At 42.0% G+C, this 26,118-nt stretch overlaps 1 protein-coding gene across 1 annotated transcript in view; it reads right to left on the bottom strand.

Moving 5' to 3' along the window:
* Window positions 1-1,435: 1,435 nt before the first annotated feature.
* Window positions 1,436-26,118, bottom strand: part of tmem26a (transmembrane protein 26a) — a 33,467-nt gene continuing 8,784 nt past the window's right edge. Inside the window, exons 2-6 of the mRNA XM_080205430.1 lie at window positions 16,614-16,746; window positions 7,030-7,125; window positions 6,525-6,730; window positions 6,364-6,440; window positions 1,436-2,376 (exon numbers count right to left, since the gene is read on the bottom strand). Of these exons, the coding sequence (XP_080061556.1) occupies window positions 2,036-2,376; window positions 6,364-6,440; window positions 6,525-6,730; window positions 7,030-7,125; window positions 16,614-16,746 (853 nt within the window). The 3' untranslated portion in view covers window positions 1,436-2,035. The remainder of the gene's footprint in view (window positions 2,377-6,363; window positions 6,441-6,524; window positions 6,731-7,029; window positions 7,126-16,613; window positions 16,747-26,118) is intronic.

Below are 26,118 nucleotides of genomic sequence, written 5' to 3'. Positions count from 1 at the left end.
CCTTGTTTTTAAATTGCTCCATAGTCTTGCTCCATTGGTCAGAAAGGCTTGCCTTTATATAGCTCCTTCCACAACCTTACTCATCCCAATGAATTTTTTAGACAGTTAAATACTTTCTGAAATGTAGCTACTGTTATAAAATTGGACTAGACTCTTGCAAACATTTATAATAAAGTTATGCCCTTTATGTGATTGTGTGCATGGTCATTTACATTTCCTTATCCCACTCGTGATGTGATATGGTTTATCTTCTAAGTGATTCCCTGGTGAAAGAACTAAAGTGGCTGACTGCCGTACGTCAGTATTAACTACTGTTAGAATTTGGTTAGGGTTCATTAATATTTAAATAGAAATCCAAATGCCTCATCTCAACTAATAGGTTGTATATAAAAGAATTAAGCAAAACAAGCACTAGAAACTTAACAATATAGTTTATACAATGTATGTTGTGCACTTGGGTTTACTTCTTAATTCCCTCAAGAATTGTTTTATAAAACAGATTAATCCTAAAGTTATTTACTTTTGTAGGGACCATCCATACATTCACCACAGTTCCTCTGAAGAATTCTCAGCTCCAGCTATTAGAATCCTGGAATCCCTGCAGTGTAGAAGGAAGCCATTCGGCCCATCGAGCCTGTACAACAATCCCATCCTAACCCTGTAACCCCATGTGTTTAGCCTGTTAGTCCCTCTGACACTAAAGGGCAATTTACCATGGCCAATCCACCTAACCTATACATCTTTGGAGTGTGGAAGGAAACTGGAGCACCTGTAGGAAACCCATGCAGACGTGGGAAGAATGTGCAAACTCCACAGAGACTGGCCCCAAGCCAGGAATCAAACCTGGGTCCTGATCCTGTGAGGCAGCAGTGCTAACCACTGTGCCACCGTGCCATCCCTCTTCTCAGAGGTAAAACTTTAATTTCTGTTTACTTTCTGGATACTTTTCCAATATTTCCAAGGTGAATATGAGTGAATGTGGGGCGGTGTTGGTGAGGTCGCATGAGGGATGGTGGCTTAGGAAACATTTAATCGGGATGTTTCAGACATGGCATGTGGAGCAGGCTCAACAGATCAGCTGGTCTTCTGCTTCCTTAATCTTAGTCTTTGTTTCCAACAGCGATGGGAAATTCTAACTACAGGAGATTCCCTTAAAAGGAATTGATCCCAATGAGAACCGCTGTCCCTTTCATTTCACGCATAGCCTTGTGAGGAAATGACAAAAGTCCCATATGGCAGGACTTCACTTGAGAAGTTACACTTTGGCCAAGATCAGCAGTTAACGATAGGAGGAGGGGGCTGAACTAGCATTTCTTGCTTCACTGCTGTTTATCAAATGTGATGTGGAGATGCTGTTTTACAAAAGGTCATTTACGGTTCCTTATCCCACTGGTGCTATGATATGGTTTATCTTCTAAGTGATTCCCTGCTATAGTGGCCAAATAGCCACTGAGATACCAAATATCCTTCTGTTACTGGAAAAAAAATTGTAGCATTGTTTCAAAGTTTTGTTTCTTCTGCTCAGAATACACAGAGTTCGTACAGAAGATATACTGTGCATTTCATAACATTCATAAAACACACAACTCATTGTATTATTAAATGACAGACTTGTTTCGATTTAATCATTGCTCTGGGACAGCACAGTTTGAGAAAGCACAGAATGTGACAGTTATTCTGCTAAGCAGCAATTCAAGTCTGTCTTTCTTCTCTCGGGTTTCCTTCTGAGCACCAAAATGAATGAATATATTTGTGATTTCTTTCCCTGATTCCTGACAAAGTAATAATGATTCTAATTCAAAATCTTAGAATGAGGTATCCCAGAACATACTTTATATTAGTCTATAAGATACCTTAAACAGAATAAAACGAATTGGGTATAAGATATTCCAATTGAAGTCAGAAGATTGTGGATTCAAGACTCATTCCAAGACCTGAGCACAAAATCTACACTGAAACTCCCAGAGCAGTAATGAGGGAGTGAATCCAAGTGTTGTCATACCATCCTAATCCTTATTCCCAAGCAGTGGCACAGCTACTCAACAATGTCATCCATCTCAGTGGTACATGTGGGTTCATTGGTCTCAGTGGGCGTCTGTTGTTGGCTCTTCCACAACTGCCGCATTTCCAAATATATGAGGACCAGCCGGTAAATCTGTAATGTCAGTACCAAAGCGTTCTTGATTGTGAAGAACAACAGCATCTGATGAACAATCCTTTGATAGAACATTAGGAACAAGCGGAAGCCAAAGAAAGGCCCGTCTTGAATCAGTATACTTATGGTAATATTCCAAAGGTCTGCGCTATATCGATACAGCTGTTCTTTCCGCCCTAATGTGTCCCCAGGTTGAAGTGGTTCTTCAGTTTTCTGCAGCACTGAAATTTGACGAACAAACATAAATTTTACAATTGCTTTCAAATTATTATGCTTTGAGTTGTTCTTGTATCCTCACCATAGAAAACAGTGTGAGATAACCGAAGTATTTGTAAACAAAAGGGAAAATGCTGGAAAATCTCAGCAGGTCTGGCAGCATCTGTAAGGAGAGAAAAGAGCTGATGTTTCGTGTTCAGATAACCCTTTGTCAAAGCTCAATTAGCAAACAGATTCCAGCATCTGCAGTAATTTGCTTTTAGGAAGGATTTATAAGCTATTTGAGTCTGATAGGCTACAAATGTGAACACTTTTCCATAGCCATAACCATCTTTATATTCCTGATGGGTAGTACCATATGGCAGAATATCTTTATGGGCTCTCAATTCATAGGATAAAGGAGAGATCACCAGTATCCACTGCTCACAAGTATCTGACTAGTTAGCCCAGAGTTCAGAGTCAGAGTTCTGTTCTACATTCACAGGTCCTGTCCAGAGTGGATTTGAAGACCTCCCCCTTCTGGATCATTGGAGGAAATCTGACCACACAAAATACAGCAAGTTTCCAAAAACATTTCATCCATCACTCACCAAACTAAACACGTTCACCACACTTTAATAATTAACACCTCAGAACACAAAGCAAGTCCCCGTTATATTTCACCCCACCAACTAACACCATAAGGTGGGCTGGTGGCATAGTGGTTAGCACTGCTGCCTCACAGCGTCAGGGACCTAGGTTCAATTCAGCCTTGGGTGACTGGCTGTGTGGAGTTTGCACATTCTCCCTGTGTCTGCATGGGTTTCCTCCAGGTGCTCCAGTTTCCTCCCACATGCCAAAGATGTGCACGTTAATTCAGGTTGTGTGGCAGATGTGCAGGTTGCTGCAGAAGGTTAGGGTACACGGAGTTGGGGGTAAAGTGTTAGCGTGGATTTGAGGATTGGCTATCTAACAGGAAACAGAGAGTTGGAATAAATGGGTGCTTTTCTGGTTGGCCATTGGTGACTTGTGGTGTGCCACAGGGATCGGTGCTGGGGCCTCAACTGTTTGCCATATATATAGACGATCTGGAGGAGGGGGCTGAGTGTAGGGTAACAAAATTTGCTGATGACACAAAGATGAGTGGAAAAGCGAATTGCATGGAAGAAAGTCTGCAGAGAGATCTGGATAGGCTGAGAGAGTGGGCGAGGACCTGGCAGGTGGAATATAACATTAGCAAATGTGAGGTTATCCACTTTGGAAGAAATAATAGTAGGACGGAATATTATTTAAATGGTGAAAAGTTGCAGCATGCTACTGTGCAGAGGGACCTGGGGGTCCTTGTGCACAAATCGCAAAAACCCAGTCTGCAGGTGCAGCAGGTGATCAAGAAGGCGAATGGGATGCTGGCCTTTATAGTGAGGGGGATAGAATATAAAAGCAGGGAGGTCTTGCTGAAACTGTACAAGGCACTGGTGAGGCCGCAACTGGAGTATTGTGTGCAATTTTGGTCCCCTTATTTGTGAAAGGATATATTGGCCTTGGAGGGAGTGCAGAGGAGGTTCACCAGGCTGATACTGGAGATGAGGGGGTTAGCTTATGAGGAGAGATTAAATAGACAGGGCCTGTACTCGTTGGAGTTTAGAAGGCTGAGGGGGGATCTTATAGAGACTTACAAGATAATGAAGGGGCTAGATAGGGTAGAGGTAGAGAGATTCTTTCTGCTTAGAAAGGAAACCACAACTAAAGGGCACAGCCTCAAAATAAGGCGGGGGGGGCAGTTTAGAACAGAGTTGAGGAGGAACTTCTTCACTCAGAGAGTGGTGAATCTCTGGAATTCTCTGACCATTGAAGTGGTGGAGGCTACCTCGTTGAATATGCTTAAGTCACGGGTAGATAGATTTCCGATAGAAAAGGGAATTAAGGGTTATGGGGAGCAGGCGGGAAAGTGGAACTGATCCACTTCAGATCAGCCATGATCTTATTGAATGGCGGGGCAGGCTCGAAGGGCTAGTGGCCTACTCCTGCTCCTATTTCTTATGTTCTTAAGTTGATTGATGATGCTAAATTGCCCCTTAGTGTCAGGCAGATGCTACGACTATGAATAAATGAACACCGCTTGACAATCACCAGGCAAGAGTGTTCTCTTCCTGTTGGGGAACACTTCAGCAATCACAGGCATTCAGCCTCTGATCTTCGGATAAGCGTTCTTCAAGGCGGCCTTCACGACACACAACAATGCAGAGTAATTGAGCAGAGACTGATAGCCAAGTTCCGCACACATGACAGCCTCAACCGGGATCTTGGGTTCATGTCACACTACCTGTGACCCCCACGATTTGCCTGGGCTTGCGAAATCTCACTAACTGTCCTGGCTGGAGACAATACACATCTCTTTAACCTGCACTTAACTCTCTTTCCACTCAAATTGCCTGTACCTTTAAGACTTACCTGTAAAGACTCACATTCCAACCATTATTTTGTAAATTGAGTTTGTGTCTTTATGTGGCCTGTTTGTGAACAGAATTCCCACTTACCTGATGAAGGAGCAAAGCCCCGAAAGCTAGTGGCTTTTGCTACCAAATAAACCTGTTGGACTTTAATCTAGTGTTGTGAGACTTCTTAGTGTATTTAGCCCCGTCCAAAGCCGGCATCTCCACATTATATCACCCTATCACTGATTCAAACACTTCTTCAAAAAATTTTATCAGGTTCACGCACCACACATGATCCACTTTTATAAATCCTAGCCAGCTGTCTCAGAACATGTTCTTATGTTCTTAATAGCTGAGAATCTTTTGTTGTATTCAGTCACCCTATCAGTCAGACTCAAGAAATTCCTCAAGAACAGACATTGAACTAACTAGTCAATAATTCCCTGGTTTCCCCCTCCTTTCAACCTTCTGAAACAGCAGAGTTATGTGCAATTTTCCAATCTAAAGGAAGGATTCCTGAATTGAGAATGCATTGAAAGATTATGATTAGGGTATCTGAAATACTCTCACCTTCTTTCTTAAAAATCCTGGGATGGAAACCATCTACTTCCAGGAATTTGTCTATGTTTCATGTCACTATTCCCTTCATTGTTATTACTTTATTCACATTAATTCTTGTGAGCCCTCATCCCTAAATCAGGGTTAGATCCTATGGGCTGATTGGAATCCCATCCCTCTCCCTCACTTAGATACTGCTGCAAAGCAATTAATCAACATGTTCATTGTCTCCTTATTTTCATTGACAGTATTTCTTCTACCAATTTTCAAGGGATTCTCATTGCTCCTGGACACTTCCTTTTTCCTAATATAATTGTAAACATTTTTTTGTGTATCCCTTGCAATTTCCTTTTCATATTCCCTTCTTGTGGCTTCTATGTTTATCTTTTGCTGTTCTTTGTATCTCTCCCAGTCACCAGGACCTGTTACTTCCTGATTTTTTAAATAGATTTTTCTTTGGTTTTTGTTGTCTCTTACCTCTTTTTCCATTCTTGACTTTTATTGGCAAGTTGAACTTTTAGCATAAATTGTTTCTGCGTTACTTTAAATTCTATTTTAAATACCTCTCACTGATTTTCTGTCATTTTAACCACTAACAGATTTACCCATTTTAGTGTGGATGGTCTCTTGCTACAAGGTGCCATAGTCAGCATTCTGGATGAGTATCCCACATTCTTTATTCTTATTCACACAGGCAGCATGTACACTATGCCTGTTGGATTGGATCAGTTTCTGCAGATCCTTTACTCAATAACTCTATGCCTTGTTGGTGATACCAATATACTCTGAGTCTGGACAGCCCCATGACAAGTTTCTCACACATTTCAGTGCAAAACAATAATGTCCTTATCACATCTTATTCCGTGAACTAAGCCACAAAAAAACATGCTCCATTATACCACACTGCATGGACTAAGACCACAGCATGTATACATTTGAAAAAATAGATAAAAGCATTTTCCAAAACTCAAACAACCATTGTTAACATATATAAAATATTTAGAGTGCACTGATATTTACCTGTAAGGTCCAAGGGAAACTGCAACATACTCCATGTCCAAATAGCCAGAATGGCATACACCAGTTGAGGATGGCATCTGAAATCACCATTACAGCTAGTTAGTTAATGATGCACAATCCCAATCACACTGATGCTATTTTCTGCTCAATACAAAGCCCACCTGACCCCCTTCTCTGACAGGGTTTCACTCTTAAACTCCAGTATATCAGCAGCAATTCCCACAAACGTCAGAAGGAGCTGGGATAATTGGTCTCGGTTGATTCCAACGCCCAAAGGAAGTATCCATTTCCCTATTATAAGCAGGATCATGAGGGTTTGGTGAAAGCCAAGTGTCCAATCGAATGTACTATCTAGAAAGCTGATGACCTGAAAAACGATTTAAACCAAGAAATGAGACAACAAAAGATACAGGAAATGTAAGAGATAAATGCAATTACATTCAATGCTCACAGAAGTGAGATCAAGTGGACTTAAGGAACAATATCACAGAAATCTGTAATCTCAAAGTAGAGTTTTGTTTGTGCAGATCTTTTGACTGATATTGACTGTCTGTCAAAGTATTTTATAGTTTATTAGCTTTAGGGGATATATGAAGCAAGATAAAATTCATAAGCAGCTTTGGTGTTTTCTGCAGAAAAATGTAAAATGAAAGCAAATATATTTACCATATTGATCGAATTATGGGAATTCTCTGGACTTTGCTCAGGCGGTTCTCCAGATGAAAGATTGTTGATGGGCTGTACAGCCGAAGGGGTTGGATGCTGTAAATGAATTTTCATCTGTTATTTCTGTTGTCTGGGTCTTTAGAAAGCCACACATTTAGGACTCTAGAATCAAAGTGTTAATCCAATGTTCCCCCTATGTATGGGTCGGAGAATGAGTGGATAAGCCACACAAACCACTGAATTGAAGGTCCTTCATCAGCTGAGTCCTGGGATTTGGACTTCACAAGGCCAGCCTGTTGCCCTCATTGCCACCCTGCATGATACCTGCCTACCCTTTGTCTACTTGCCAACCTTGTCTGCAAATCAGCCTGCCTTCACTGTTTTTCCCTAACTGACTGCCAGATGACAAAACTTAGGCCCCCAAATTTCTGGGCATCCAGAAATGGAAGCACAATGCAACAGAACCTATACTTTAGTCCCAGATGTAGATCCCAAGTCAAATCCTAGCCATTTACATGTCTGGGATGGGTTGGTGCTGTCTGGTATGTGTCCTCAGTGTCTGGGGTGCGTCATGTTGTCTGACTTAAGTAGTATAGTTTTTGATGGGACCCCTATGTCTGAGGTGGGCTGTGATGTCTGTGACGGCAATATAGAATAGCCTCCCAAAGCTGAAGGCCTTTTGCAATCTTCAGTTCCAAGACAAGTCATCTTATTTAAACTATAAACAGTGTAGCATCCAGTGTGGTCATCTCACTTTAGGAAGAATGAGGAAGTCATTGAGGGGGTGCAGAAGAGATGTGAATTTTTGTTGCAAGGTTAGGTTGGAGAAGCTGGGGTTGTTCTCCTTGGAGCAAAGGAGATTGAAGGGAATGTGAGGTATTTTATGCATCAAGTGATCTGGAACTCACCACCTATGAATGGGTGAAAGTGCAGACAATTAATAATTTGAAAAATGAAATGGATGAGCATCTGAGGGAAATAAACTTGCAGGCATTGAGGATTGACAGGGGAATGGGACTAATTTGGTTGCTCTCAGGAAGCCAACATCGACTCAATGGGCCAAATGGCCTCCTTCTCGGACACGTGTCCTTTGTTTGAATAGAGGGGAGTATGGTAGGATGAGAGAAGAATTGGCGAATGTGGACTGGGGGAGCGCGTTGGAAGGTAGGTCTGCTGAGGAGCAGTGGAGGATCTTTAAGGAGATCTTTCTTGGTGCTCAGCAGAAATTTATTCCGATGGTTAAAAAGGACAGTAGGAAGAGAGGTAATAAGCCGTGGATAACGAAGGAGGTGAAGGAAAGTGTTAAATTAAAAGCGGAGGAATTTAGAGTAGCTAAGAGCAGTGGGCAAGAAGAGGATTGGGAAAGGTTTAAATGTCAACAAAGATTGACAAAAAAGTTGATAAAGGAGGGTAGAAGAAGCTATGAAGCTGGGCTAGCGCTTAATATAAAAAAGGATAGCAAGAGTTTTTATAAATATATAAAAAGGAAGAGGCTGGCTAGGGTGAACGTTGGTCCCTTAGCGGATGAGAAAGGGGACCTAGTGGTAGGGGATGGGGATATGGCTAAGGTCTTGAATAACTTTTTTGTTTCTGTCTTCACGGAGGAGGACGTGAATAATTTGCCGGGTGTTAGCGATGGAAAGGTGGTAGGACTGGAGGGTCTTAATGACATTACTGTTACTAGAGAGGTGGTGCGCGACAGACTGGAGGGGCTGATTGTGGACAAGTCCCCAGGACCGGATGGAATGCATCCGAGGGTTCTGAAAGAAATGGCGGAGGTGATAGTGGATGCCTTGGTGGTTATTTTCCAGACGTCGCTGGATTCCGGGGAAGTGCCGGAGGATTGGAAAACGGCTAATGTTACGCCGTTGTTTAAGAAGGGTGCCAGGCAAAAGGCGGGGAATTACAGGCCGGTTAGTTTAACGTCTGTGGTAGGTAAAATGTTAGAATCCGTCATTAAGGAGGAAATTGCGAGGCATCTTGAAGGGAATTGCTTGATAGGGCAGACGCAACACGGTTTCATTAAAGGGAAGTCGTGTCTGACAAATTTACTGGAGTTCTATGAGGATGTGTCTAGGGCGGTGGATAGAGGAGAGCCGGTGGATGTGGTCTTTCTGGATTTTCAGAAGGCGTTTGATAAGGTACCTCACAAGAGGTTACTGCAGAAGGTCAGGGGACATGGAGTTGGGGGTAGGGTGTTAGCGTGGATAGAGGATTGGTTGTCAAATAGGAGGCAGAGAGTGGGGGTCAATGGGTGCTATTCGGATTGGCGGTTGGTGACTAGTGGGGTGCCCCAGGGGTCGGTGCTGGGGCCTCAGCTATTTACCATTTATATAGATGATCTGGAGGAGGGAACCGAGTGTAGGGTGTCGAAATTTGCTGATGACACCAAGATTGGGGGAAAGGCAAATTGCACAGAGGGTGTGGAGAGTCTGCAGAAGGATCTAGATAGGCTGGGCGAATGGGCCAGGAAATGGCAAATGGAATTTAATGTTGGCAAGTGTGAGGTGGTCCACTTTGGTAGGAAGAATGGTAGGAAGGACTATTACTTACGTGGCGAAAAACTGCAGCAGGCGACGGTGCAGAGGGACCTCGGGGTCCTTGTGCATGAGTCGCAAAAACCCAGCCTGCAAGTGCAGCAGGTGGTCAGGAAGGCGAATGGGATGCTGGCCTTCATAGCGAGGGGGATTGAATATAAAAGTAGGGAGGTCTTGCTGCAGCTGTATAGGGCATTGGTGAGGCCGCAGCTGGAGTACTGTGTGCAGTTTTGGGCGCCGCACCTGCGCAAGGATATTTTGGCCCTGGAGGGAGTGCAGAGGAGGTTTACTAGGCTGATACCGGAGTTGAGGGGGTTGAGCTATGAGGAGAGGCTGAATAAACTAGGCTTGTACTCGTTAGAGTTTAGAAGAATGAGGGGAGATCTCATTGAGACGTATAAGATGATGAATGGGATGGATAGGATAGAGGTGGAAAGACTCTTCCCGCTCAAAAAAGACAGTAGGACTAGGGGGCACAGCCTCAAGATAAAGGGGGGGCGGTTCAGAACGGAGTTGAGGAGGAACTTCTTCACTCAAAGGGTGGTGAATCTCTGGAATTCTCTGCCCGTTGAAGTGGTGGAGGCTGCCTCGCTAAATATTTTTAAGAAGCGGGTTGATGGGTTTTTGATAAGAGAGGGGATTAAGGGTTATGGGGAGAGGGCGGGAAAGTGGAACTGAGCCACGACAGATCAGCCATGATCTTATTGAATGGCGGGGCAGGCTCGAAGGGCCAGATGGCCTACTCCTGCTCCTATTTCTTATGTTCTTATGTTCTTATGTTCTTTTCTGTTATAATATAAAATAGTGTTAAAGTCTGGCTGATGATGGTGGGTCAAATCATTGGACTAGTAATCCAGACGTCCAACTTAATACTCTGGGGATAGGGGTTCAAATCCCATTACGTCAGCTAGTGAAATTTTTTTAAAAAGTGCAGGCATTGCGGCACAGTGGTTGGCACTGCTGCCTTATCGCGCCAGGGACCTGGGTTCAATACTGGCCTTGAGTGACTCTCTGTGTGGGTTTGCATGTTCTCCCCATGTTTGCATTGGTTTCTTCCCACAGTCCAAAGATTTGCAGGTTAGGTTGACTGGCCATGCTAAATTGTCCTTTAGTGTTAAAGTTTTAAAATTTACTTATTAGTGTCACAAGTAGCTTACATTAACACTGCAATAAAATTATTGTGAAAATCAGGGTATTTAGCAGAGTAAATACATGGGGTAACAGAGACAGAGTCTAAATGGGATTGTTGGTACAGGCTTGATGGGCTGAATGACCTCCTTTTGCATTGTAGTGATTCTGTTCTGTTCGAAGGACCCAATTTCCACCTTTGTTCCAAGGCAGAATTTTAAGTCTTTTTACCTTCAGTCTTAGTATCTGTCTGTCCCTTATTCAGAGCTGTAATAACTATTAATACCATTCTGGGTCTTTGCTGGAGGTAATGATGAACATCTCAACTGGTACAGTAACGTTTGTATGAATCACAAGATGAGCAAAGACAGACAACTGCAAAATTCATTTGTAGCTTGTGGAATCTGAGTGGATACAAGATATATTAGTTAAGTACATCTGATTGAAATCAGTGTCAAGGACAAGAGTGATTTGAAGACAAGACACATCAGTAAATCAACAGGCAGGGAGGAACTGTTTCTTCGGATTGAGAAATTGACCATGTCATTCTGCTATTTAATAAAGGTGACAGGAAAACCAGAGAATTCCAGTTAGTCTAACATTTTTGGGAAACTGCTGAAGTCTATAATTAAAGTTAGGATGACTGAACACCTTGAAAATTCTTGGCTGATCAGACGGAGCCGACGTGGATTTGTAAAGGTAGCTGATGCCTGATGAACCTGATTGAATTTTTGAAGGGATGAATAAGGTAGTGGAAAGCAGTGTGAGTACGGATATAATTTATATGGACTCCCAGAAGGCATTTGATAAAGCCCTTCGTAAGACACTGTTAGCTGAAGTTGAGGTTTATGGAATTGAAGGCAAATTATTGACCTGATTAGTACACTGGGTGACAGGAGACAATGGGTGGAATTTTCCAGTTTCAGGGCAACCGCAGCTGGAAAATCCTGCCCAAGGTCAAGAGACCTTTCCAAGGTCCGCCCCTTGCCTGCTATCATTCCTGTGGCAGGTGAGACGGGAAAATTTGCTCCAATGGCTCACTCCTGTTCCTATATTCCTAAATTTCCTCGTGTGAATAGGAGGCATTGTGATGAGCGTCTCATACAGATAAACATATGTGGGGGCATGTTTTGGCAGTGTAACTGGACAAGCAGCCTGTATTACACAGAAAGGCTATTCTGGTATTTTGGTAATTTAAATTCTGCTTAAAAGAAAGTTGTGACCTAACAAACTCCAAGAGTTGCAATTGCTGGAGACATTGTTTTGGACACCGTTTCAGCTTTGCTCCTTTTCTACAATCACCACATTCCTGACACAGCAGTACCAGCAGATTCCAAAGACTTCTTGGAGATATCACTGGTCAAAGATCAAATTCAGCTTTGGTACGAGAGCAGGTAGGACTTCAAATTGAAATTGAACCCACATAATTCAGGAAGGGTATTCAATCACAAAGCATTTCTAATACAATGCCAGCACTACCCCAGAGACAGTCAGTCCCATTTAACTCCTGAGAGCATTTTCCTCTCTTTCCTGTTGCGTTTATGGGAACGAAGTAATGTTAGAAAAAGGCAATAGACTACACAGTCCCTCAAACCTAATCCACCATTCAACAAGACCATAGTTATTCTGAACCTTAATTAATTCACCTGCCTTTGTTTCATATCCCTTAATAACTATAACTAACAATAATTTACCAACTGGATCTTGAAAGTTCCAATTAATCCCAAGACAGATCCATTCATGATTTTTAAAAGAGAATTGGATAATCACCTGAACCGAAAATAATTGTAGAGAAAGGGTGAGAGAGTGTAAGAAGCTAAGCAACTCTTACAGAGAGCTAGCACCCTCTGCACTAGAAGCATTGTATGATTCCATGACCCAACAAAGCCTTTATGTGAGAGAGTTGTGCTGTCCTTTGTGTGAGAAAGTCCTTCCTGATTTCACTCCTGATCAACCTAGCTCTAATTTTAATTGCTATGCCTCCTTGTTCTGCACTTCTACCATACAGAGCAATTTTTCCATAACTACTATCAAATCCTTTTAACATTTTAAACTCTTCAAACATATCACCCTTCATTCAGGAATACAAGATAGGTTTGTGCCATCTGTCTTCACAGCATAACCCACCATGCCCCAGGATCATTCTAATGAATCTGCACTGTACCCCCTCAGTACCAGTCTATCGTTCTTGAGGTGCAACACCCAGAACTAAATGCAGTACTTCAGACGTGGTCTGACCCAGGTTTAACACAATTCATTCATAACTTTCTCCCCTTTGCATTCCAACTCTAGGTGGGACAGAACATTGGCCCAAGATATGGCCAGCAAACATAGATCAATTAGAGTCATGGATGCTCAATTGTGCAGAATTAGATAAATGCAGATATCTTGGAAAGTTGTGGAGCTGGAAAAAAATGCACAGCTAGAGAAAGACAAGGCCAGGACATGATTGTAAACAAGAATGAGAACTTAAAAAAGTTGCTTGTCTGTGAGCAAATGTAGAACAGTAGGCACAGAGATGATAGATAAACAAGATGTGGAGTAGATAAACAGCAGACTCTTAAACGACCTCAACTTGATAGAGATAGAATGAGGCAGACCAACCAGGAGTGAATTGGAGTAATCACTTCTATCGATAACTAAAATAGCATTCATACTATACAAGTGCCAGGCAGTGAAGTTTTTTGCCTTGCTGAGTATTCCGCAAGTCAGTTATTTAAATTAAATATCATACTCCCTTAATAAATCTATGCTGGTTCTCCTTAGTTAATTTGCATTTGTTTTTGTGACTATTAACTCTGTCCCAAATTATAGTTTCTATAAGTTTCCTCCAAAGTTAATCACCAAAGTTAAACTGACTGTAGTTGCTGGGTTTATTCCCACCCTCTGGAACAAAGGTCTAGCAGTTGCAGTTTTCTAGTACTTTGGTACCACCTCTGAATCTAAGGATTGAAAATTATGGGCAGTGCCTCTCCCTCTGCAATTTCTAATCTTGTTTCTCTGTATCCTTGGAGGCACCTCATGTGGTCCTGCTGCCTTGTCAACTTTTATCTTCTCCTCCTTATAAATTTTAAATCTTTTCAGTGACTGAATTTCATTTTCTTTCATTATGACCTGGGTAATATTTTCTTCCTTCATAAAGACAGGTGAAAAGTATTAATCTAATATCTCTACTATGCCCCTGCCTCCATGAGTAAATCTCCTTTTTAGTTCCTAATCAGCCTTCTCCTTTTACAAACCTTTTACTATTTATATGTCTGTAAACAATGTTGGTGTTTTCTTTAATATTAGCTGCCAGCCTCTTTGCATACTCCCTCTTTGCTTTTTCACCTCTCCTTTAAACCTCAATATTCAGCCTGGTTCCCAATTGTATTTTACACCTGACAATTATTATAAGCATACTTTTTTTCCAAATCTTAATTTCCATCTCCTTTGTCATTCAGGGAACTCTGGATTTCTTTGCTCCATTTTTCCCTTTTGAGGGAATACCCTTAACTACGTCCAAACCACCACTGCTTTAAAGGTAGGTCATTGTTCAGCTATCATTTTTGCTGCAACTTTTGGCTCCAACTTATGCAGCCCACCTCCATTCTTACCGCATTAAAGCTGTTTTTCCCTTTGAGCTAATTATTTTTACTCTGGATTGTCTTTTGTGCTTTTCTATAGTAAGCCCAAACTTTATGACATAATGATCAGTTTCCACTAATTATTTAACTGTCTACTTGGTCCATCTTATTCTAAAGAACCAGGTCTCGCAATGGCTTCTTTCTCATTGGACTGGACACATTCCACTGAAGAAACTTTTCCTGAATACTCTCTAGTGACTCTTGCCCTCTTTGCCTTTTACATTACCATTATCCCAGTCTATCTTTGGATAATTCAAGTCCCTAGTTATAACTATATTTTGCATCTCTCAGTAATTTTCTTGCAGATTTGTTCCTCCACATTCTTCTCATGAGCTGTGACCTATAGGCCATAGAGCAATGTATTTGCATCTTTTTGTTGTTTAGCTCCTTAGCCAAACTGATTCTGTCCTTGACCCTCTGGGACATCCTCCTTCTCTAGCATCACAATCGGAACAATCACCCCTCACCTTCTTCTTACTATCTTATCTTTCCTGAATACCTTATATTCAGGAATATTTAATAGCCACTACTTGCTCTTAGTTGAGCCAGGTTTCTGCCAGAACCACAACATTGTAATTCCACATGGCAATCTGTGCCTGTGACTCATTAATCTTATTTATCACATCGCATCACATACCTGCAGTCTGGTTTAGACTCCTATCATTTTCTCCCTATCCTGACCCCACCTTTTATTTACTGTTTATTTACTGTTCTCTGAGAATCTGTCTCTCCCAGTATTTTGTTCACCCTGGTATTCCTCTCCCAGTTTGCTCCCATACCCTGACATGTTAGTTTAAGATCTCCCCAAAGTACAACATACATGTGGTGAACTGCTGATGTTGTCGAAGACAGCAAATGGATGGAAACCAGCCTCTACAGCCCTCTGCGGTAAAGAATTCCACAGATTCATTAACCTCTGAGACAAGAAATTCATCCTCTTCCCTGGATGACCCATTACTCTGCACTCATGCCTTCTATTCGTAGACTCCCCCACAAGAGGAACCAACCTCGCAGATCTACCCTGTCAAGCCCCCTAAGAATTCTATATGTCTCAATAAAATCGTGTCTCATTCATCTAAGTTCCAATGAGTACAGGTCCAACCTCTCCTCATAAGAAAATCTCTTAATATTTGGGATCAACCTACTGAACCTTCTCTGGATGGACTCCAATGGCAGTATATATTTCCTTAGATAAGGGAACCAAAACTGTACACGATATTCCAGGTGTGGTCTAACTAGTGCCTTGTATAACTTTAGCAAGACTTGTCTATTTTTAGACTCCCTTTGAAATAAAAGCCAACATTGCATTTGCTTTCCTTATTGCCTGCTGAATTTCCATCCTGAAAATGCCCCGCTTATCCCAACTCTCTGTATCTATCAGTTAGCCATTCCTCCATCCATGCTAATATGCTACCCCGAACACCTTGGGCTCCTATCTTATTCAGTGGCCTGTTGTGCGGTACCTTATTGAATGCTTTTTTGGAAATCCAAGTATATCATAACAATTGGTGCCCTTTATCTATTCTGCTCATTACCACCTCAAATAATTCTAATACATTTGTCAGGCATGACTTCCCATTAATGAAGCCATGCTGACTCTGCTTGATTATATTCTGTATTTCTAAATGCTCTGCTATTACATCCTTTATAATGGAGTCTAACATTTTCCCAATGACAAATGTTAAGCTAATTGACCCAGTTCCCTATTTTTTGTCTCCCTCCCTTTCTGAATGGCACTTTCACAATCTTTTCCAGAATGTAAGGACTCTTGGAATATCACTATCAGTGCATCCACTATCTTTGCAGCTACTTTTTTTGATATTGTAAGATACAACCCATCAGGTCCAGGGAACTTATCAATTTTTAGCCCCACTAATTTCCGTGAGGTTTCTCTTCTGGTGATTGTTATCGTATTTATTGCCTCCGCTGCCTTATCCGGACAGTTGTTCTTAAAGGTGAGGCATTGCTCCATTGGTGCTGTCAATATTGTCAATCTTACTTTAATTAATTTGTGATGGTCATTTGTTTGCTGATTCTTTGTATCTAACACTTTCTGGAAGATTGAGTGCCGCAGTGATAAGATGCTAACTTGCTTCGCAGTGTACTAAACGATGCGTTGAAAACGGACTTCAAAACAAGAATAAACCTACATTCATTCACAACAGGAACAACAAGAAAACATGCAGGCAAAGGAAAGTGAGGAAATATTTATTTTGGTAGATATCCAATGCCACTATCAAATTCAGTTAATGAAATATCAATGTTTGTCATGAAATAAGAAGGAAAAACGTACCTTGCACTTAGTAGAGGAATTCACTGAGGTACATTCCTCAGTGCACTGTATCCGTTTATCAAGCTGATACAGTTCAAGGAGCCACACTGAAGGTATTATATTGATTAGATAAAAGAACAGTGCTGGAGAAAATCTGTTCAAGTGAGCATAGAAATATGTTAGAATACTGTAAGGTAATCATTAAGAATCATTCCCGTCTTTTCAATGCTAGTTTTCGTGCATTTTTATTTATAATATTTAATATCAGCATCATATTCAAAATGTACTTATAAAGACAAGTGAAGATTTTCAGCTCTGGAATTTAACTTCAATACATTAGTGGCACATTTCCACTTCTGCTCAGTTGATGCAATTCAATAACTTACATCAAATCACAGTCAGATCTTTATTTTCCCCAGCTCTATATTCTCTGGAATTCCCTCCTTAAATCTCTAGGAATCTCTACCTCTCACTCTCTCTCTTCCTTTAAAACCTAGCTCTTTGACGAGGCTTTTGATCATGCATCCTAATGTCACTGTATGTGGCTCAGTGAGAAATTTGTTTGATAATGCTCCAGTCAAGCACCTTGCACCATTTTATTTTCACAGAATTGTTACAGTGCAGAAGACAACCATTTGGCCCATGGTGTCTTCACCAGCTCTCTGAATGGGCAGCCCCCTTAGGGCCACTCCCCCATCTTCTCCCCATAATGCAGCACATTCTTCATTTTCAGGTAAGTCTAATTCCTGTTCGAATGCTTCAATTCAACTTGCCTCCACCGCACTCTCAATCTGCACATTACCTTAGCCACTCGCTGTGTGGAAACGTTTTTTCTTATATCACTTTTTGCTTCTTTTGGTAATTATTGGGGTACTTTAAATTTGTGCCCTCTTGTTCTCAATCTTTTCATTGGTGGGAACAGTTTCTCTTGATCTCTGCTGTCCAATCCCCTCATGATCTTGAATTCCTCTGTCAAATCTCCTCTCAGCTTCCTTTTCTCCGTGGTAAATAGTTCTAACTTCTCTAATCTATCTTCATAACTGAAGTTCCCTGGAACCATTCTCATGAACCTTTTCTGCACTCCCTCCAATACCTTCATGTCCTTCCAAAAGTGTAGTGTCCAGAATTGGATGCAATACTCCAGCTGAGGCAGAACTTATATTTGATAGAAGTTCAACATTATCTTCTTATTTTTCTACTCTTTGCTCTTTCTAATAAAGCCTAGAAATCTTAACTGTCTTTACACATATACATCCAGGTCCCTTGCTCCAGCACCCCTTTTAGAATTCTTCCCTTTATTTTATATTGTCTCTTCATGTTCTTCCTACCAAAATGAATCATTTCACATTTCTCTGCATTAAGCTTCATTTGCATCATAACATCACTACAGTGCAGAAGGAGGCCATTTGACCCATCAGATCTGCACTGACTCTCCGACAGAGCACCTTACTCAGGCCCTATCCCCATAACCTCACATATTTACCTCACTAATCCCCCAACCTACTCATCTTTGGACACTAAGGGGCAATTTAGCGTGACTAATCCACCTAACTTATGGACTGTGGGAGGAAACTGGAGCACCTGGAGGAAACCCATGCAGACACGAGGAGAACATGCAAACCCCACACAGTCACCTGAGGCCAGAATTGAACCTGGGTCCCTGGCGCAGTGAGACAGCAGTGCTAACCACTGTACCACTGGGTCTTTCCTGATGTATATTAATGATTTTTGCTTTAATGTCAGGCATACATTAACATATATCAGGAAAAGCAGTGTCCCAACACTGACCTGAGGGAAACTCCGCTACAAACCATTCTCCAGCCTGAAAAATATCCATTAACCACTATTCTCTAACCCCTGTCCCTTAGCCAATTCTGTATTCTTGTTACCACTGTCCCTTTCATTCCATGAGCTGTATTGTTGCTCACAAGTCTGTTAATGTGGTACCACATCAAATATCTTTTGGAAGTCCATGGTATACCCCATCAACAGCATTTCCTTCATCAAACCATCTCCGTTACCACTTCGTCAATATACTCCAGCCAGTTAGTTGAATAAGATTTTCTCTTTAGAAATCCATGCTGGCTTTCCTTAATTAACCCACATTTGTCCATGTGAATATGAATTTTGTCCCGGATTATTGTTTGTAAAAGTTTCCCCACTACCAAAATTAAATGACTGGCCTATAGCTAGCAACTATAGGTCAGTCATTTTTCAACACTTTTTTGGCAAAGGGTGTACATTTACAATTTTCCAGTTCTCTGTCATCCCTGACTCCAAGAAAGACTGAAAAAATTATAGCCAATGCCTTTGCAATTTGCACTCTTACTTCTCTCATATCCTTAGATGGATCTTTTGTTTTATTCATTTGTGGGACATGGGTGTCGCTAGCTTGTTAGCATTTATTGCCCTTCCCTAGTTGCCTTTGAGAAGCTGGTGGTAAGCTGCCTTCTTGAATCACTGCAGTCGACATGCTGTGAGTTGACCCATGATGCCATTAGGGACGGAATTCCAGGATTTTGACCCAGTGATTGTGAAGGAACAGTGATATATTTTCAAGTTAGGATGTTGAGTGATTTGGAGGGGGACTTGCAAGTGGTGGTGTTCCCGTGTATCTGCTGCCCTTGTCCTTCTAGATGGAAGTGGTTGTGGGTTGGAAGGTGTTGTCTAAGGATCTTTGCTGAATTGCTGTAATGCATTGTGTAGATAGTACACACTACTGCTACTGAGTATCGGTGATAGAGGGAGTGGATGTTTATAAATGTGATGCCAATCAAGTGCGATGCTTGGTCTTCACCTCATCTGGTCTTAGTGTCTTATGAACTTTAAGTACAGACTGCCTATCCAATACTTCCTCTGTATCAATTGTAAACCCTTTTAGCATTGAATTACCTCCCTTTTACCATGGTCTGGGTAGCATTTTCCTTGGTAAAGACAGATACAAAGTATTCATTTAATACCTCAGCTACACAATCTGTCTCCATGCATACATCCCCTTTTTGGTCCCTATTTGGCCTTCTTCTCCTTTTACCACTCTTTTACTATTATAACGTCTATAGAAGACTTTGGGATTCCCTATTGTATTTGCTGCCAGCCTCTTTTCATACTCCTTCTTTGCTCTCTTATTTGATTTTTCACTTCCCCTCTGAATCTCCCTTGTTGAGCCTGTTTCTCAATTGTATTTTCTATCTAACATATGTCATTCGCACACTCTTTCATTTTTATCTTAATTTCTATCTCTATTGTCTTCAAAAGAGTTCTGGCTTTGTTTGCCCTACTTTTCCCTTTCCAGGGAATATATCCTGTAAGTGCCTGAACATTGTTCGGCTACCATTTCTCCTGTCAACATTTGACTCCAATTAATTTAAGAACATAGGAACATAAGAAATAGGAGCAGGAGTAGGCCATCTAGCCCCTCGAGCCTGCTCCGCCATTCAATAAGATCATGGCTGATCTGAAAGTGGTTCCATTCTACTTACCCGCCTGCTCCCCATAACCCTTAATTCCCTTATTGATTGGAAATCTATCTACCTGTGACTTCAACGAGGTAGCCTCCACCACTTCAATGAGCAAAGAATTCCAGAGATTCACTACCCTCTGAGAGAAAAAGTTCCTCCTCAACTCTGTTCTGTACTGACTTCCCCTTATTTTGAGGCTGTGTCCTCTAGTTCTTGTTTCCTTTCTAAGCGGAAAGAATCTCTCTGCCTCTACCCTGTCTAACCCCTTCATTATCTTATATGTCTCTATAAGATCCCCCCTCAGCCTTCTAAACTCCAATGAGTACAGGCCCAATCTACTCAATCTCTCCTCATAAGCTAACCCCCTCATCTCTAGTATCAATCTGGTGAACTTTTGGCACAGATCCATTCTAATCCCACTGAAGTTAGCTTCCCACAGTAAATTATCCTTACTCTGGACTTTTCTTTGCCCTTTCCAAAGTGAGCCTAAACCGTATGATACGATAATCATTGCCCCTACAATGTTTTGTCCCACTGTCACTTGGCCCAACTCATTCCTAAGCACAAGGTCAAACATGCCTCCTTTCCCATTGGACTGTCAACACATTGTTGTCAAATATTTTCCTGAACACATTCTCTGTCCCTTAACATTAATACTATCCCAGTCTATATTCAGTTAAGTCCCCCATGATAACTACTTTATACTTTTTGTATCTCTCTGTAATTTCTTTACAGGTCTGTTCCTCTACATCCTTCTCACAAATTGGTGGTCTACAGATTACACCAAGCAATATAATTGCACAACTTTTGTCGCTTAGCTTTAGCTAAATAAATTCTATCCTTGACCCCTCTGGGACGTCCTCTCTCTCCAGCACTGCAATGTTCTCCTCAATCAACACTGCCACCCTCCCCACTTTTTTGTGCTTTCCTATCTTTCCTGAACACTTGGAATCCATGTTAAGGGATGATGCATAAATGCAAGTTGTTGTTAAGTGTTAGAATGTTTGAGGAAATGTATTACAATTTTCAGGTATTTTCCCACTCCAATTAGCAAATCCCCTTTAACTATGAACCAAAGAATGGCTTGACAAGCATACAAACTGATAATGTGCTAAACAGGGCTAAACCGAACCTCCGTATCATTGTGATTAACTCACTGTAAATAGTACAAGTCCTTATAGAGCATAGGGAAAGGGTCTGTCAGACATTGGGATTAGGCTGTAGGGCAGAATCTTACACTCCCCTCAAAGTGTGTTCTGAAGGGGGAGAGAGCACAGAATTGCATGAACAGGAATCCCCCCGGGATTCTGCACATCCCAGCCTAGAGGTGATTTTACAGTTGGACAAGCAGAGCCTTATGCAGGAAATTTGCTCTTTCACCAATTAAGGTCCTTAAGTGGCCACTTAATGGCTATTTAAGGACTTCTTCCCACCTAACCTCAATTTTGAGGTGGGTGCGTAGGTTGGGAAACAAAGAAATAAAGTCTTCTCCAGCTTGGGCAGAAAGTGGGGGATGGGGGGGGGTGGGGTTGCCTCAATCTGAAGACTCCTTCAGCTCTGGGATGCCCGCTACTCCAGGACTTGGAGCTTCGGCCCTCCCCCCCCTCCTCCCCAACCTATCCCCCGATGCAGTGATCCTCCCCTTCCTGACCCCCTCCCCACTCTCCCAAGAGCATCCCCTACCCTCCCACCCCCCGGGATGCCCCAGCCTTACCTTGAGAATGGTCCTGGAACCTATGAAGTGATTTTGTGCCCATGTTTGCCGTCAGCGCAGGTGCAAAATACCGTAAGAGTCGGGAAATGAGTTTCTTGATGCAAGATCTCGTTTCCCAATTTTCCCTGCCCCTTGCCACTAATGTAACAATATTGCCTCATTTTAATAAATTTCACCATATTTAAATATGATTAAATGGCTTCCTAGCCATATGTTCCCACCTCACTAAATATTCATACACGTTGGCATGGTTCACAACAACTATTTAAGAACATGAAATAGTCAAGGGGAACCCGCTTGGATGCCAGGGTCTTTTGGACTGTGGGAGGAAATCGGACCTCCTGGAGGAAACCCACCCAGACACAGGGAAAACATGCAGACTCCACACAGACAGTAACCCAAGCCAGGAATTGAACCCGGATGCCTGGCGCTGTAAGGCAGTAAAGCTAACCACTGTGCCAATATACCACCCAAAGACAAAAGATACCCATTGATATCCAATTAGAAATCTGATATGTGACAGCAGCCCTAGGGTTAACAGGACAATGTTGGTCTGGACCCCTTGCCTATTGCTAATATTCTTGGGGCAGTTTTGGACATAGTGCCACTCCCACAATACAAATGTGGCAGCCAACTTGTATACAGCAAGGTCCCACAAACAATAACGGGATGATGACCAAGTAAACTAGTGATGTCATTTGAAGGATAAATACTGGGCAGGGTACTGGGTGAAAGTCCCCTATTTTTCTTTGAATAATGCCCTTGGATCTTTCATGTTCTCTTAAGGAGGCAGACGGCACCTCACCTTATCTAAACTATCAATAACAACCACGTTTGATAAATTGTTTTGACTTTACTCACCTGTACCAACATGTCCACGGTGCTGCAAGGAAATAATTTGCAGCAAGAGCACTCAATGGATGAAGTTAGATACCATACTGAGAGTTTCAAGTAAAGGCTTAAGATTAGTTGATTGATGGTCTTGGGTTGTGCTAACACTTTAAGTTGCTTTGTTTCAAGTTAATTGACTTCAACTTTACCACTTACAGGTACATAATATCTCCAATAGCTGTGGTGCTGGAACACACTGGAAGGCAATACTAAGTATAGTCTTCGTTCAAACAGAGTTTGAGGACTGGGGAAAATTGAACTGCAACACAGAATAGCAACTGTTACATTTTTCTAGCTGTGGTTCAGTAGATAATGCTCTCACCTAAGTTAGAAGGTTTTCCACTCCCAGACTTCAACAGAAAAAAACTAAAGGCTCCTGAGGGAGTGTTGCACTGTTGGAAATGTAAAGTTTCTGAGGAGACATTAAATTGAGGTCCTATCTGTGCTCTTGGGTAGATAAAAAATATCACAAGGTCCTATTGCGAAGAATAGTATAGTTATCTCTGACATCCTAGCCAATACTTATCACTCAATCAACATTACAAAACCAGAGTATCTGATCGTTATGACATTGTTGTTTGTGAGACCTTGCTGTGTGCTGATTGTTGTTCGCTGCATTTCCTACGTTACATTAGGGACTACACTTCAAAAGTATTTCAGTGGCTGTAAAGTGTTTTGGGACATCCTGTGGTTATGAATGGTGTTACCTACTTATACTGAAACAATTCATAGTCTAATTCAGCAAAACCTGGACAACATCCAGGCTTGAGCTGATAAATGGCAAATAACATTCATGCTACACAAGTGCCAAGCAATGACCATCTCCAACAAGAGAGGATCTAACCATTGCCCCTTGTCAGCATTACTACCGCTAACTCCCCCACTATCAACATCCGGGGGGTTAACATTGACCAGAAACTGAACAGGACCAGCCACATAATGGGATGGGCAATAAATGATGGGCAATGCCCATGTCCCATCAATGAATAAAAAAAAACATAAATACTGTGGCTACCAGAACAGATCAAATCCTGAGGTGAGTAACTCATTCCCTGAGTCCCTAAAGCCTGTCCGCTATCTACAAGGCACAATTCAGGAATATAATGGAATATGCTCCACTTGCCTGTACAGTGCAGCTCCTTCAACATTCCAGAAGTTCAACATCAACCAGGAAAAGCAGCCCCCTTGATTGCTACCCCTTCCACAAACTTTCAATCCATCCACCATTGATAAACAGTGGCAGCCATATGCACCATTTAAGCAACACTTCCAAGTCCATGACCTAGAAGGACAAGAGCAGTAGATATCTGGGAACACCACCACCTGGAAGTTTCCCGCCAACTTACTCACCATCTTGACTTAGAAACGTAGAAAATAGGAGCAGGAGGAGGCCATATGGCCCTTTGAGTCTGCACCACCATTCATGACAATCATAGCTGATTTTCTAACTCAATAACCTGATCCTGACTTCGCTCCATATCCTTTGATCCCCTTTGCCTCAAGGGATATACCTAATTGCTTCTTGAAAACATACAATGTTTTAACCTCAGCTACTTTCTGTAATAGCGAATTCCATAGGCTGACCACTCTCTGGATGAAGAAATTTCTTCTAATCTCTGTCCTAAACAGTTTACCCTGTATCCTCAGACTGTGACTCCTGGTCTGGACACCCCACCATTGGGAACATGCTTCTTGCATCTACCCTATCTGGTCCTCCTGGAATTTTGAAGGTTTCTCTAAGTTCTCCCTTCATTCTTCTGAACTCCAGTGAATACAATCCTAACTGACTCAATCTTTCTTCATACGTCAGTCCTGCCTTCCCAGGAATTAGTCTGGTAAACCTTCTCTGCTCTCCCTTGAGAGCAAGAACATCCTTCCTCAATATTCCAGGTATGGCCTCAACAAGGCCCTGTAAAATTACATCAAGAGGTCCCTGCTCCTGCACTTGAATCTTCTCGCTATGAAGGCCAACATACCATTTGCCTTCTTTACCGTCTGCTGCACCTGCATGCTTACCTTCAGCAACTGGTGTATGAGGACACCCAGGTCTCGTTGCATATTCCCCTCTCCTAATTTATGGCCAGGTAGTAATCTGCCTTCCTATTTTCGTTACCAAAGTCAATAACCTGACATTTATCCAGATTATACTGCATCTGCCATTCACTTTCCCACTCAACTTGGCCAAATCACATTGAAGCATCTCAATGCAAGGAAAGATTGACTAGTTAGGGTTGTATTCGCTGGAGTTCAGAAGAATGAAGGGAGATCTCATAAAAACCTACAAAATTCTAAGAGAACCAGATGGGGTATTGCAAGAAGCATGTTCCCAATGGTGGGGTGTCCAGACCAGGGGTCTGATTATACAGGGTAAACTGTTTAGGACAGAGATTAGAAGAAATTTCTTCACCCAGAGAGTGGTCAGCCTATGGAATTCACTATTACAGGAAGTAGCTGAGGCTAAAACGTTGTATGTTTTCAAGAAGCAATTAGATATAGCTCTTGAGGCAAAGGGGATCAAAGGATATAAGGGGCATCCTCCTCACAGCTCACCCTCCCACTTGGCTTTGAGTCGTCTTGGAATATATCGCCATTCCTGCACTGTTGATGGGTCGAAATTTTGGCATTCCCTCAGTAACGGTGCTGTGGGTGTGCAACACCTCAGGGACTGCAGTGGTTCAAGAAGGCAGCTCACCACCATCTTTTTAAGAAAGTTTGGTATGGGCAATAAGTGATTTGAAAGTATGGATAGTAAAATTGAAAATGTGATGGCAGTTTAGGAATCAGTGAAGAGGAGTTGATTGGAACATTTTCCATGCAGTAGAGACTGAAGTGCTGTGAAATGCAAATGAGGGGCTGGTATAAGGGTCGTAATTATAGGACGGATGTCAGAGGTAGGTTCTTTACTCAGAGGGTAGTAAGGTCGTGGAATGCCCTGCCTGCAGCAGTTGTGTACTCGCCAACTTTAAGGGTGTTCAAATGGTGGGTGGATAGGCATATGGATAACATTGCAATAGTTTAGGTTAGAGGGTCATTAGATTGGTTCCACTGGTCGGTGCAACATCGAGGGCCGAAGGGCCTGTACTGCGCTGTAATGTTCTATGTAACACCAGCACTAATGGATGGGTATAATTGCAACATGACATATTAACATAAGCAATGGGGTCCACTTTAACAAGTCCCAACTGGTATTTTAACATGTACCTACCTTGCCTCTGGTGCAGCTACCCCATTTTAAAAGGGCCCGCAGTGGCCAAAGTGCATGCCTAGTCACTCATTGTGCCCCTGTTAATTAGCAAGTCATTGTCCAATGGCAGATCTTAAAAAGACAATTCTGTTAGCTTCTCGGCCAAGACCAAGTGTTGGAACAAGCCCAAGATGGGGTGCAATGCCTTTTCTAGTCAGCTTGGATCTTGTATGTCTCTCTTGTGAGGACCATGAATTGGATTTAATTCGAATTTGATTT

The sequence above is a fragment of the Carcharhinus amblyrhynchos genome, chromosome 17, assembly GCF_965287045.1.
Source record: "Carcharhinus amblyrhynchos chromosome 17, sCarAmb.v2.hapA, whole genome shotgun sequence".
NCBI lineage: Eukaryota > Metazoa > Chordata > Chondrichthyes > Carcharhiniformes > Carcharhinidae > Carcharhinus > Carcharhinus amblyrhynchos.
The sequence above is the reverse complement of the archived record's forward strand: the minus strand, read 5'-3'. Positions and strand labels throughout refer to the sequence as shown.